General features: G+C 47.0%; 1 protein-coding gene and 1 long non-coding RNA gene across 4 annotated transcripts in view; one reads left to right on the top strand and one right to left on the bottom strand.

Moving 5' to 3' along the window:
* On the top strand, positions 1 to 9428 carry GPN2 (GPN-loop GTPase 2). Of its 3 annotated transcripts, none has more exons than XM_077337700.1 (6): positions 1 to 21; positions 2052 to 2489; positions 4837 to 4993; positions 5309 to 5469; positions 7127 to 7257; positions 8646 to 9428. In XM_077337700.1, exons 1-6 carry the CDS (start codon positions 16 to 18, stop codon positions 8716 to 8718), a joined length of 966 nt encoding a protein of 321 aa, XP_077193815.1. In that variant the 5' UTR covers positions 1 to 15; the 3' UTR covers positions 8719 to 9428. The 3 variants fall into 3 exon arrangements, with proteins under 3 accessions (XP_077193815.1, XP_077193816.1, XP_077193818.1); XM_077337701.1 differs by lacking the exon at positions 1 to 21 and adding an exon at positions 31 to 187; XM_077337703.1 differs by lacking the exon at positions 1 to 21 and adding an exon at positions 226 to 570.
* The window catches only part of LOC143837648 (uncharacterized), a 26375-nt gene continuing 17314 nt past the window's right edge, over positions 5425 to 14485 (bottom strand). Inside the window, exons 3-4 of the long non-coding RNA XR_013231038.1 lie at positions 6112 to 6222; positions 5425 to 5558 (exon numbers count right to left, since the gene is read on the bottom strand). This is a non-coding gene — a long non-coding RNA (uncharacterized LOC143837648). The remainder of the gene's footprint in view (positions 5559 to 6111; positions 6223 to 14485) is intronic.

A 14485-nucleotide genomic window follows, 5' to 3' on the forward strand; every position in this document is an offset into this window, starting at 1 on the left:
GCACGGACGGGAATAATGGAGGTACGCAGAGCATCTCCCCATAGAGATACTGGGCTAGAGCGGTACCCCTCTGCGCCTATGGCGACTCATGGCCAATTTCTAGCCGAAGCGCGCGCTATGTAGCCTTTCCCCCCATCTTTGCTAGGGTGCGTTAATAAAACTAGTCTGTGTTGCAGCTACTTGGGAGGTGAGTTGTGTTTGCTTCGGTTTCCTCTTGCCGCCTCCCCGCCCTTGAGTGGTTCCTTTAACTCGTTCCCCCCGTTCATTTCATGGCAACATATCGCTTTCCCCCGGAACTTGGTTGTGTGTTCGCAAGGTGGCCCTGTGTGCGATGCGTTTATTCCTGTATGCCCCCCAGCATTTCCATTGAGTCCCCGCAAGCAGCCTACGCCATGTCCTTCGCCCTTCACAGGGTTCTTAAGCAGCCTCAGAAACTGCTCAGGAAAATGCCAAAGAAATCGGACCTCTCCCAGCCAGAAGCAAGCATCACGGCAGTAGAGGTTATACTTGGCTGCTTGTTTATCTAATAGATATTCCCCTGCTCTGACGACACCCAAGAGTTGTTCTCAGGTGGGTCAGAAAACCAACAAGGAGGTTTAAATAGGCGAACTGTAAAAAAATGTGGGGTTTGACTGTTACATAATGTGAGAAACGGCCATGGTTTTCCATGATGAGATGGATTGAGAAATCTGAACAACAGAAAGTTTATACCTTATAAAATGTATAAATAAATGTGTTCTGCATTACTAGATGTGAAATTCTCTTGTGTTTTATGTTGGAGTAGTGGGAAGTAACATGGAGAAATTTTACAAGTGGTTCTGTAAAGCAGAATAATCTTACAAGCAAATCCTGTTTCCCAAAATTTGATGGCCATTGCTGCCCTACTTCAAATGGAGTTCCATGTTGGTGTGAACTAGGAAAGGTGCCTGATGAAAATGGTGCATTATACAGACTTTTCCTTTCAGTCCCAGTGCAATGCTAAGCAGAGTCACACCCTAATGAGTCCCTTTGAAGTTTAGGGCTGCAATATTAATATCCCATTTACCAAGTAGGGAGGGACCGGGTCATTTAGCTATATTGTAAACTCAGGGCATCTTCTATGTATGAGCTGTTTTGGTTTCCAAAACACATCTTAATTATCAATCTGAGCAACTTCACCCATTGAGCACTATGTGTATGTATGCCTCTTAGAAGTTTTGAATTCACTTCTTAATGTAGCTCTACTCCCTAGGCAACCAAAATTGGCTCTATTATCTGAAGCAATGGGAAAGCATGAATCAACTTTTACTGGAAAATCTTCTGATGCCCTAAATAGAGAGTGATTTGATATAGCATCTTTATTTGGACTTATATTTAGTAATCATTTAAAAAAACACCAATGTCCAAATAACAAATACTTGATCAACAGGAAAAAAATGAGGTGTGCTTTCAGTGTTTCTGCTTAAATGAATTGAAAGCTTGATGTGGTGATTTTTATGGGAATCATACCAGTAAAAAATAAATACAACATAGCATGTATTTCCCTTATACTGTTTAAATTCAGGGAGGGAGGGGGACGAAGAAACCTGTTACATTTCAGCACACCCATGATATGTTGCAGGCATGGTAGTCTACTCATTCATCTCAACATGTGCATGTGCATTACTTGTTGCAGATTAGATTGGAGGTTTCCATCGTTTGAAGGGAAGCCTATACATACGAATTTTAGCTTTGGTTTTGATTTCACTTGCACAGCCAATCCATCATAACTTGAAATCATGAATTTGTAGTTTGATTCCCCCCTCCTTTTTTTTTTTTTTTTTGCAGTTCTGTAAAATATCCATATACTCTCTCATGCACTTTCAAGATTAATCGCCTGGAATAAAACTCACTGCAGCTTGGAAACTGGCAAGATTGCCCAATACTGTATTGGTAGTGGTATCCATTAATTGTGATTCATTTTACAAAATGGCAAATCTTTTAAAATGGACAATTTTCAATCTGACGTCTCTAAGCACTGTATGAAATGATCCATGTGAACAAGTATTGTTCCTTGTGTTACCCTTTCATAGGAGGAGAAAGAAACGCCAGTCATGTCAAAAAGCCACAAGCAGCCTTCACTGGCCTTTGGGCAGGCAGTGATTGGACCTCCTGGCTCAGGGAAAACGACCTATTGTCTTGGCATGCAGGAATTCCTTTCTGCAATTGGGCGCAAGGTAGCTGTGGTGAATCTGGACCCAGCCAATGAAGGGATTCCCTACCAGTGTGCTGTGGATATATCTGAGCTGATTACCTTGACAGATGTCATGGAGAACTTGAAACTGGGACCAAATGGTGGCTTGATCTATTGCATGGAGTATCTAGAAGCTAATTTTGACTGGCTGCAAGAAAAACTGTCTCGGTTCAAGGGTCATTACTTTTTGTTTGACTGCCCAGGACAGGTGGAACTTTGCACCCACCACAGTTCACTGAGAAACATCTTTGCCCAGCTTGCCAAGTGGAACTTCAGGGTATGTAAGGAATGAGCAATAAAATAAATTAAAGCTTTTCAGGATGGAGGGAGCAGGATGCTAACATTTCTGGAGGCTTAGCTGCAAGGCAGAATGGATTCCCTAATACACCTTGCCATTTGTGATGTGGCATCATTTGAAACATTGGACCAGATCTAGTGTGGTTTAATGGTTAGAATGTCAGACTAGTGTTCTAATGTCCCCTGGGAAACTTTGGGCTCTTTGCTTTCTCCATAGGACTTTGAACAGGTAAATGAGAGAGGGGAGAACAATCTAAACTCAAAGCCTCTCCCCCACACCCCAACCCCAACAATGCCAGGCCTGCAAACTGCTCATCTACACCGGGAGAGTAGCTTATAAATTCAGCAGGGTAGAAGAAGAAAAAGAAAAGTTGTTTTTTATACCCCACTTTTCACTACCCAGAGAAATCTCCAAGTGGCTTACAATCGTGTTCCCTTCCTCTTCCCACAATGGACACCCTGTGAGCTTGGTGGGGCTGAGAGAGCTCTATGAGAACTGCTCTGAGAACAGCTATAAGAGAACTGTGACTAGCCTAAGGATATGTGGAGGAGTCCTCTTAACTACTGCACCATGCTGTTACTTCTTTGTAGGTCAGTGTTTCCTTAAGAGCAAACAGCAAGGCAGATAGGGGATCCAGGAAACTACTAGCTACAGTGAGTAAAGAGAATCGACACATTCAGTGGTAATAAACCTCAATCCAGGGCAACTGGTTGGCCATTGTGTGTGAGAGAAAGAATGCTGGAGTGTATGTTCCACTGGCCTGATCCAGCAGGGCTCTGCTTATGGACTTATGATGTTGTCCTGGTGTGTCTGCACAGCAGGTGTATAATCACAAAAATACAGGTGGACAAACAGGAGAACAGATGGAGTTGGCATCCAGATGTGACCTTTTTTGAATTGTGGTCTTGAGACTGGCTGGCATCCTTAAAGAGGCAATAATTGCCTCAGACAATAAAGAACATCCCCGCTGGCTTTCTTTGGCTAGGCTAGGCAGTGCGCACCCAGGGGCAGGGGAAGGAGTTGCCTGTTGTCAAGCATGAGTATGCTTTTGCCCCAGTGAGTAATAAATGGATCACAAATCTGATCTCAATCAAGGGGCCTTTGACAGGCCAGGCTGCGATTCTGTGCCTGAACTGGCAGTCCCTCAACCCAGAGAGGATAAATTTGTGGCCGGACCTGTTTTAAGTGATCCGCTGTCTTGATGGGGGGGAGAGATGCAGAATGACTCTTGAGAGAGTACAGTGACCTAACTGTAACCGCTCCATTAAACGTATAAGCCAGTGTGGTATAGTGGCTGGAATATTGGACTAGGATCTGAGAGGGCCAGGTTTAAATCCCCACTCTGACATGGAAGCTTGCTGGTTGACCTTAGACCTGTTTTAATCGAACCTGCTTCACAAGGTGAGGATAATATGGAGCATGTTGTCAGGCTCTTTGGGTCCCCATTGGGGAGAAGTACAGTATAAGTGAAATAAATATATGACCATTTCCTTGATAGGTGCAAAGCAATAAACAGCAACTTTTCTGAGATTTAATGGACCAGATACTTGGAACAGATCCCTGTTTGCCAAGTCTTCAGCCACTGCAGAGGAGCTTGGCTTAGCTTGAACTGTAAACAGTGAGAACCAGGAGATTGCGACAAGTTCTGACTGTCTAAGCTGTGCTAGACTCTCCACACAAATGTACTTCCTGCGTCTGAAAAGTAAGGCATAGCAGCCCAAAGAGTTGGTACAAATCACTGCCACTTCCCCACTTTGAAAGACCATACCTGTTGTTGGCTGAGGATACACCAATCACCTAGCTGGAATCAATTGGGAAAGAATTATGTGGACCGTTTGCCTTGGCCAGCCTCTGTCAACGAGGCCAAAAGCCTGGTTTACTGGCCCCAAAGAGCAGCAGTAATAAACAGGGAAGGTCACAATCCAGACTTCCCCAATCTGCAGTGGGGAAGACTGAAGAAGAAGAAGAGCTGGTTTTTTGTACCCCATTTTTACTACTCAAAGAGTCTCAAAGCGGCATACAATCGCCCACCCTTCCTCTCTCCACAACAGACACCCTGTGAGGTAAGTGGGGTTGAGAGAGCTCTGAGAGAACTGTGTCTGACCCAGGGTCACCCAGTGAGACAAAGCTACACCAGCAAAGTAATTTGTGGCTATGCATTCCTGAGAAATCCTGGTCTGCTTGATATCATCTTTGCTACAGTTTAAGTAAAGGAAGTTGTATAGAATTGTGGGTTGTCTGTGTGTCCAGGTCCAAACTGGAAAGATTTACTTATTTCTCTTTCTTGGTGTTTTTTGTTTATATGACTGTTTCAAATTCTTTTTAGCTGGCTGCTGTTCATCTGGTGGATTCTCATTACTGCACAGACCCCGGCAAGTTCATCTCTGTTCTCTGCACGTCCCTCTCCACCATGCTGCATGTGGCACTGCCCCACATTAATGTCCTCTCCAAAATGGACCTGATTGAACAGTACGGGAAACTGGGTGAGAACTGCGGCGGGGGGGAGTCCAGAACAGTGGGGTTTATCTTTTTTATGAAAGTGGCCTGGCCATGGGTGTAGAGTCCCCCTTGGTGGTCTCCCACCCGAGTTCTGAGGTCTGAAGAGTTCAGGCTCTAACATGCAGCTGTGAGAGAACCACTTATGGACTGCTGTGTGCCCAGGTTGCCTGGAGGAGGCAGAAATACGACCTTGAATAGAGCTTAAAAGCTACACCTCTTGCCCTTGTGTGTCTTGAGATAATGCAGCTTTGTCAAGCAAACCCTAAAGATTTATTTTCCCCTGTTCTCTTGCCTTGCAGCCTTCAACTTAGATTATTACACTGAGGTTCTGGACCTTTCGTACCTGTTGGAACACCTGGCTTCAGATCCCTTCTTCAAGAATTACCGTCGGCTGAACCAAAAGCTTGTGGAAGTGGTTGAAGATTACAGCTTGGTCTCCTTTGTTCCCCTCAACGTGCAGGTCTGTTTTGGGAACGTGTGCCTGTCATGCGTCAGAAGCTGCTTAGGCCAGGTTTTGTTTGTGGACTGCTGGTGGCATTCTTTCTCCTGCTGGAAAGCAAATAAGTTACATTTGGATTCTGTCTGTATCTCCTCTTCAGCTTCTCTGTAATACGTTGCTGCAGCGTTTAAACCGTCATAGGCTGGATTCTGTTTATACAATCATATTCCAACCCTCCTCCAAAGAGCTCAGACCAGCACCAATTATTTCTTCCTCCTTTTTTGCCATCCCCAGTGGGGTAGGTTAGACTGTGAGAGAGGGTAATTTGCCCAAGGTCAAAAAGCAAGCTTTGCTGCAGAGGGCACTTCTGAGCCTGGCTCTCAGGTCTCAATCGGATTCTGTAACCACTACCCCAAACTGACTCTTGGCTTCCTCCTGTGAATCCATTTCCCTAGCAGGGGAGTCTTCAGCCGGCCAAAGGAGCCTCTGATGGAAGAGGTGTGCTCTGCCAGAGGGCAAGATCACCCCTAGTAGAACCAGTTCCTCAGATCTAGTCCTGTGGTGGTGGAAAGTGTGGTCAAGTGGCAGCCCCATAGGGATTTCTAGGCAGGAGACGTTCAGAGGTATCCAGTCCTGTAGGTTTTATTAAATAAACAAGTGTACCATGTAGCTCACAGACGGAGCCGTGCAGTAGGATGTCCTCAGTTCCAATCCTTCCTCTGCCATGAATTTGCTAGATGGCCCAAGGTTAGCATTCTGCTTGCTTTCCTCCATCTGTAATGTGGGATAATAATAGTGATCATTCAGGGTTGTTATAAAGACTGCTATTATGGCAATAAAGATAATCTGTTTGAAATAGTATGTTGTTTTAAATTAAAACTCTAGAAGTGGTAAACATATTTTTTTTAATTGCTGAAACTGCCAGAAAAATCAAAGAGAAATACATAAGGAGCTGTAGAGCTTAACATACTGGAGAAATTTTTTAAAAGGTTTCTTTTCTGAGACATACTTTCCTTGGAAAGAAATATTATTTATTTAGATTTTTCTGCCTCCCCCCCCAAATGGGGGAGATGTTTATACTCTGCATTTATGTATCATTCTTTCCTCCATTTTATTCTGGCAGCAAGCCTGTGGGTGATGTTAGGCTGAGAGAGTACCTGGCCCAAGGTAACCCAGCAAGCTTCCACAGTGGAGTGGGGATTTGAACCTGGGTCTCCCAGGTGCTAGTCCAGTACTCTCACCACTACACTAAGCTGGGGTCTCTGGAAGAGACTGGGAGAGAGCTTCATGTTGGGACAGAACACAGAGAATGCTCAGTATATTACCAGAAGCAGGGGGCTGGACCAGATGGCCTATATGGTCCCCTTCCAACTCTATGATTCTATCTATGATTGCCAAGGGAGTGGGAGAACTGCTTGGTAATGGGGATCTGTTGACAGTCCGCATGTCCTTGTCCCTTTGCACAGTGACTGCAGCCTCAGGAAGGAAGGGTCAGTGCGCATGTGCAAATGAGCCATCAGGCTCTCCAGACTGAGCTTTTCCCTCCCACCAGTAGAAAGGCCTTTTAGTGACCGCTTTTCACACATAGCAAGAAGCCAAGTCTCTCCCTGTGCTGATGAGCAGCTGGGTGGGGCAGTGGGGGAGTCATGCAGCATTGTGTGTCTGTCCCTCTGCCCAGGAGAAGGAGAGCATGCAGCGTGTGATGCAGGCGGTGGACAAAGCCAACGGCTACTGTTTCGGCGATTCGGAGCAAAGAAGCCTCCAAGCCCTGATGTCTGCGGCAGTGGGAGCCGATTTCCACTTCATGTCGTATCCTTCCCATGGTCCTTTCCCCCGTTGCTCTGAAGTTGTTGGTTTTTTTAAAGAGCCTCAGGAATCAGAAGTCACAGAGGGTTGGAGAAACCTCCACATGCAATATTGCATTGGTGTTCTGAGGGCCCAGGGCCCATGCCCAGTGGCTGAACAGCTGCTTGGCATTCTGGAGTCTCAGGCTCAGTCCCTGGCCTTCCTAGTGAGATGGTGCTGGGGGCAGAAGGCAAGGCCATGTCTCCTGGCAGGGCCTGCCACTAGGGTGACATGCTGCAATACCTTTCAGAGTGGGATTTGGGCAGCTGCACTTTGCCATGCCAAGCTGTGAGCGGGCAAAGGCTTGGCAAGCAGAAGGTTCAGGCCCTGGTCACCCCCAGTGAAGGGCTCTGAAGTCACAAGTGTTAGGAAAGACCTTCCTCTGATGAACCCTCAGGAGAGTGGCTGCATGGCAGAAGAGACAATATGGCACTAGATGGCCTGGCCTGGCCCAAGGCTTTCTGTGCTGTGCTTAGGGAAGGGCAGTGGCCCAGTGGATACAGCACAGCACACACTCTCAGCTGCAGAGGCCCCCAGGTTTGAGTCCCAGGAGTAAAAAATTAGAATCCTTTGTATAATAGCCAGCCAAATAACACCGCTCAGCAGGCAGGCTTTCGAGTTCTCCAGAAGTTTTTGTTTAGTTTAAAAGATGGGGGAGAGATTGTTCAGGCCACGATCCCAAAGCTTTTTCTTTTATCTGTAATTGCTTCACTGGCTCCAGGGTGTGGCTACCAGCATCAAGCTGTACCCCAAGAACAGCCTTTCTCAACTTATTTATTTTACTTATTTATTTATTACATTTGTATACTGGCCTCCCCTGAGGCTCACCATTTACCATTGAGAAACTCCTGAAACATTCTTCGGACTTTGAGAAACCCTAGAAGTGGGGTTTGCTATTATAGTAAATCCCAGAACAGGGTTGAGAAGTATAGCTGTGTACAGGCCCCCCATGGCCCTCCCCTTCCCACCCCCTCCAGGCCCATCATTGTCCATGGGGGAAGGGGCAGGTCAACATGACCATGTACGGTTATATCACCTGATAAATGTTTAACAAATTTTATAAAATATATTAAAAATTAACTCCCACCTATTTTGGAAACCCTTCCAGGACTGTCAAGAAACCCCAGACATTCACCAAACCCTGGTTGAGAAAGCCTGACCTAGAAACTGCCTAGGTGAAAACTGAGCAGTCAGTAGTTGATCGATACAAGCACTAATTGCGTTGCTAATAATGTTCTCTTGACTATCAATGTGAGAGAGAATCCTGACTCCACTGCCTCCCTTGTGTAGCGCGCCCTTTATGTGTGTACCAGCCACACTTGCTGCTTTCTCCTTAATTCCCAGACAACCAGCACCCTGGCAGTCCAGGAGAAATACGTCTCGTCACAGGAGAGCACCGTGAAGCAGGAAGACATGGACATGTAGCGACACGCTCGTGGCAGACGGCAGGCCACCGAGGACAGATAAGTCGGCCCGGCGATGACGTGCTGCTTTGCAACTGGGCCAATTCAGCCCAGTCCTCAACGTGTCAGAGCCCACTGAATTGTCTCCACGTTTGTACGTTGCACGCCACTCTTTAGGGCTCCTGCTAGACAAGAGCCACGACTTTGAGATGTTTCTAAGTGCAGTCAGGAGCCTTTGCAAGTGAGAGCAGGCTTCCCCTTGCCTTTTCTGAGCTCCCCCACTTCTTTCCCTGCTCTGTTATTTCTTGCAGAAGACATAAAAAGACACAGAAGGAGACTCTTGGTGGAGGGAGCTGGCTCTCATTGCAGTGACTGGGAACACTCATTCGGCTTTTCTGATTCCTGCAGCTGATGCATGAGGGGCTGTCCAGCCCATATCTATACGTGGTTGGCAAGGAAATATTTGTAGCCTTAGCATGATGCAGCTGATTCTCACTGCAGGTGCTACTTTGTAAGCCAGTTGTGGGAGGCAAATAACCTCCTTGTAAGCCAGGTGTGGGTATCATCCTGCCAAACAGGGAGGATACATATAATCTTGTTACACTTGTTCAAAAATCGGGGCAGGGAGGACACCGGAAACTCTTCTTGTTGTGTCTTTTAGGTTGACAGCCTCTCTGAGAGTTCTTTTTATTATGGAGCGCTCAATGAATAAAGAACCAAAATAACTACGAACCCTTGGAGGTGCTAAATCAGCTTTCCATTGACTTTCGCTGGCAGGAAATGCTTGGTGCCCCACCTCAATGTTCTTTATCACAGAGACAATTTGCACGGCTTTCCTTTTCCTTTGGCTGGGTGGGGCACAGAGGAATCTTTGCTGCTTCGGGCATACAGGACAATTTCCCAAAAAGGAGCGGGTGGGGGAGAGCAGCTGGGATAATTTTTTCCAAACTTTCCTGCCAGAAGCTGCTGACTCAGTGGCATGGCACTGGGGCGCTGCTTTCTCCTCAAAGAGCTGCCTGGCTGTACCTTTTCTGCTCAGGATCCCTTGCGATGTCTCATGGGACTGCCATTGAGATCACGTTCTGCCCTCACATAACTGTCCATGGACAAGGGCACCGGAGGCCTCTCTGCATTTAGGGGACTGTGATTAATGTGTGGCGAATGGGGTCTGCTGTGAAAAAGAGAGGGAGAAATGCCCACCCTCGCAGGGCATTATGCATTTTGCTATAGAAATAAACCGGATGCTGATGAGACTGTTTGAAAGCATATCCTAACACAGCAGCCTGCTTGACTTGACACTTGTAGATATTTTCATGCTTGAAACGGAAGATAAAAGGGCAGAGTCTGCACTTACTTTCTTTATTCCATTGTCAATCCTGTTGAATCCAGATTGCTTTGAACTCGGGTCTTCCTCTCCCCCCCCCCCCCCCATTGAAAGAGGAAAGTCTTCTGCACGTGGTTAAGGAGGCTCAGAAGGTGGGGGGGGAGCCAAGCCTCTTTCTTTCTTTTCTTGAAGTGGGGGGAGAAGCCAAGCAGGGAGCCTCTTTATTTTCTTGGGGGGGGGGGGGAGAGGATCGAAGAAGGCAGAGGAGGGAGAAAAAATCCAGGACCAACAGAAGTTGAGAGAAATTAGGGGCTTCTCCTTTAAGGCAAACTTGTCACATGACCAGGTGTGACCCATCAAAGGTTCTCGACCACGGAGTTTTCTTTCCCAATCCGGATTTGAAAAATATTGAGCATTAAAAGCACTCTAAGATATCGCACAATAAAAGTAGGGTCACTCCGGATCAATCCTTCTTGCTGCAGAAGGAAAATTTAAATTGCCCAAAATCCAAATGGAAATCGCATTCTGTGTAGAGGGCAGAGACTGAATCGATCTGGGGTTGGAATAAAAGCTCTGTGCAGTTTACACCAAGGACTGTAGGAATAGCCTTATTGAAGCAGACCTAGATCTGTTGGCTGCTGTTTTATAAGTTGCTTAAATTTCATTTTGGTATGGGTTTTTTACTGAATGGCAGGTATTGATGCAGATAGTCTGTCTGGTATAAAGGTTAGAATGTTGGGAAACACATTCAAATTCCCACAGAGCTTAGGGTTAGATCCTGACTAGCTATATCCATGAGTGCAAAGACTTGTGGAGTGTGGTTTTCCTGCCTCCCCCCTTCCATTGCAGCCCAAAATGCCCCCTGAAATCCTGTTCAGGGAACACAGGGGACCTTATGGAACTGGAGGGTGGAGAAGAAATTATTTTTGAGCTTTCTTATTATCTCGATTGAATGCGCAGCCCTCTCTGGTTATGAAGGGAAGATTAAGAAAGATGCCTTACTCAGACGGCCTTTATGATTGTTCTCTCAGGAAAACTGGAACTTTAAAAGATATTTTCTTGGGGTGTCTTCCTTACATTAGCCCTAGAAATATATTTTTTACACAGTCCCTAAATAATTTTTCATCTTTGACTCATCACAAACTAGTTTTATTCCCTTTATCTGAGATACTCCCTAACCTTACCCTCCCTGTTGCAAGATTTTTCCATTGGTTCACCCTGACCTGGACAGCCCAGGCATGCCTGATCCCATCAGATCTTGGAAGCTAATCAAGGCAGCCCCTGGCTGGTATTGGATGGAGTTCTTCCAAGGAATATCCCTTGCCTGACTGCCAGACAATCTTGGATCTCCTGACTATACCACACATGGCTTATGATAAGCAATCAATCCATTGGTTTGGTGTTGTGTCCAGATGATGCTACTTAACAGAGGGTTTTTGACTGCTCAAGACTTTTAGTTAAGGAGCTTTAATCAGATTAAAGGAAAGGGGCATATAATTAAGTCATAAGATGCGCCTCTCTGTTAGGTGACTCCAAGCAGATTGAAGTGGATGATTGAGTGCCGGGCTGTGAGTAGCATCCCCACTCCCTCCAGCTCCTGGTCACCTCTACTTTCATGTTGTTTAACTCCAATCTCAAGAGAATGGTCCTCAAATGCCACCGGGGGAGGGGGTGTCATTCCATCTTCAAAGCTTGGATCCTACCTTCCATTTCTGTTTGTACTTGTGGGGAAAAAGGACAATCCTTTTTTCCTGATTCGCATCTTGCTCTGCAGCCTTCCATTTTGACACCCATTGTGTTCTGAAGGCACACCTGACTTGCTGGTTTCACAGTTTTGGAGGGTCACAGAAGACTGCTGTAGAAGGGGGGGGGGGCTTATTTTTGCTTACATTGCTCAACCCCTCCTGTGCTGTGTGAGATCACAGCCTCAGTCAGTGTAGTTTGTGTTTCAGTATTCAAAGTGTTTTGCCTACAGTGAGGCAGGCCAGGCCTCAAGCCCAGATGAGATCTGACATGATCACCCAGATGGTGGTTGCCCCAAGGCTGGCTTCCACATGGGACAGGTCAACCTGAAGAGCTCAAAGGTAAGGAAGCCGGTTGAGCTGTGTCCAGCTGTGGGTGCCAGCAGGGCAGAGGTGTGCATTGGTGTGCAAGCAGGGAAGCACTGTCAACTCAGGTGTATGAACACCTGCTGTGCCAGTAGAAAGGGACAGTGTTTCCTTTGACTGCTGAGGGTGCCATAAAGTCTAAGGCCAGCTGGGGAAATTAAGGGTTTCCCCTTTGCACCTCAGTGGCTGAGTATCTGTGCTTGAGGCGCTGGGAGGGGAAACCAGAAACTCAGCCTAGAGAGTGAGGGAAGGCGGTTCCCAAAGCCGAGAGGAACCAAGTGTGGACGTGAGCTGTTACAAATCTTCCCCGTGGTTAATATGGTCAGTTCTTTCCCCCTTCTTAAGGTAATGTTGCTCAGTGATGTGAGAAGACTCAAACTACAATTCCCAGGATTCCATGGAGAGACCACAACAGTACCTAACGAAGAGGGGTGGGGAGCTGTGGTTCGGTGAGCAGAAAGGAAGGTTTCGGCTGAAGGCTAGCTTAATCAGCCATGGCACATTCCCTTAGCATATAGAACAGGGATGGTCATAGAATCGTAGAGTTGGAAGGGGCCATACAGGCCATCAAGTCCAACCCCCTGCTCAATGCAGGAAAAAGCATCTACGATAAGTATCTGTCCAGCCGCTGGTTGAAGACTGACAGGGGCTCATGGTAATTGTAGTCCACGGACAGCCACAGTCCCTCCCCCTCCACCATAGAACCTCATTGTGATGACACAACTTTTCCCCAGGGTGGCAACTGATGTGGGAGACATGCTAAATGCAAGTACAAAAAGTAAAGGGGCACCATGCAAGGGACAAAAGCAGACAAAACGCTGAGTCAGTGTTCAAAGAATGGGGGGGCAGGGTGACCCTCTAGGCCAAGGGTAGTCAACCTGTGGTCTTCCAGATGTTCAAGGACTACAAATCCCATAAGCACCTGCCAGCAAACACTGGCAGGGGCTCATGGGAATTTTAGTCCTTGAACATCTGGAGGACCACAGGTTGACTAACCCTGCTCTAGGCTCCACTCTCTCATTGATCCCTTCCTGCTGATGCCCATCAGCCATGCTCCAGCTCTCTTCCTGCAAAGAGAAGTCACAGTTATTGATTCAGAACACTTTACATTATCAATAAAAAAGGGAGGCATCTAGCTGCAGTGATGACCCTCTTCCCATTTGTCCTCACTGTGGTTGTAAAAGGTGTGTTGGGAAGTCCATATGGTGCCCTTTCCCTTCCCACCCACCATTCCTCCCTCCTTGCATCCCCAGGGGGCTGTGTGTCATTTGTTCTTCAGATTACCCGCGGTACAGAGTATTGCTATCACACAAGGCTGGCCAAACTGGCTCTCCAGATGTCCATGGACTACAATTACTATGAGCCCCTGCCAGCAACATGCTGGCAGGGGCTCGTGGTAATTGTAGTCCATAGTTTGGACTTTCCACCCATACATAGTGCTTAATTTACAACTGTCCTTAACTGTTTTTAAAACTGCAAGACGCCTGCTGGTGGCAAGGTGGGGGGAAAGTCAGGTGGGGGGGCAGAACATGAGCCAAATCCCTGAGTGGAAGCAGCGTCACTGCTACAAATGTTCCCAATTCACAGAGGCTCTCTGAGCAAAACAAGGATCCTCCCAATGTAGAATTTACCCTTAAAAATTTTTTTTATCCACCACTCTATGCTTTGTCTAGCAAAGTGGCTGTAACTTCAGGCATGCCTTCCAGCTTGCCTCACGGATAGGAGCGTTTCTCATCCGGACTGTTTCCTTTCTGGACAGCTACTGTAAGTGCTGGGCAGCACACCCATCACTGTGGGAATGTGCCCAGTGGCATTAGGCTGCACAGCCTCCAAGAAGGACACAAACCTCATGGCACACAGAGGCCAGGCTGGAGCTTGGGTGCCCCATGCAGCACGAAGGGAACGGCGGGGATCCACACAAAGCTTGCAGGGAGCTGTCATCTCTGCAGCTCACGTTTATGAATTTGGCACCCAGTTCTGCGTGCGGCTTGTTTCCTCATCCAGAGCCTTTCATCTCTCCCCGCCTGCAAGCGAGCAGGCTGTTCTCACACCGGCACCCCCTCCGAAACTTTGCTGCCGTTTCTCCACCTTTAACATGAGGTGGGGCTGGGCAGAGCTCCAGCAGGGTGGGAAGCGCTGAGATTCCTTTGCTCCAATTTCTTTTTGAAAGCTGTACTGGGTTTGTGGCTCAAAGTTTGTGGCTAGGCAGCTGTAAATGGTTAAATCAGGGGTGCCAGGTTAGCTTTCCTTAAAACCCCATGCCTGACACAAAGGTAGCTTGCTGGGCATCTTTAGGATTGACAACAAGAATAAATGAAGCTGCCTTATACCAAATTGAGTCCATCAAAGTGAGCATC

Source organism: Paroedura picta, chromosome 5 (assembly GCF_049243985.1).
Source record: "Paroedura picta isolate Pp20150507F chromosome 5, Ppicta_v3.0, whole genome shotgun sequence".
NCBI lineage: Eukaryota > Metazoa > Chordata > Lepidosauria > Squamata > Gekkonidae > Paroedura > Paroedura picta.

What these genes read in the sequence shown, in the direction of transcription:
- GPN2 (XM_077337700.1), top strand. An exon ending in TTGTTCCCCTCAACGTGCAG is followed by an intron (nt 5,470 to 7,126) that starts GTCTGTTTTGGG and finishes CCCTCTGCCCAG; the next exon opens with GAGAAGGAGAGCATGCAGCG. An exon ending in GCCGATTTCCACTTCATGTC is followed by an intron (nt 7,258 to 8,645) that starts GTATCCTTCCCA and finishes CCAGACAACCAG; the next exon opens with CACCCTGGCAGTCCAGGAGA.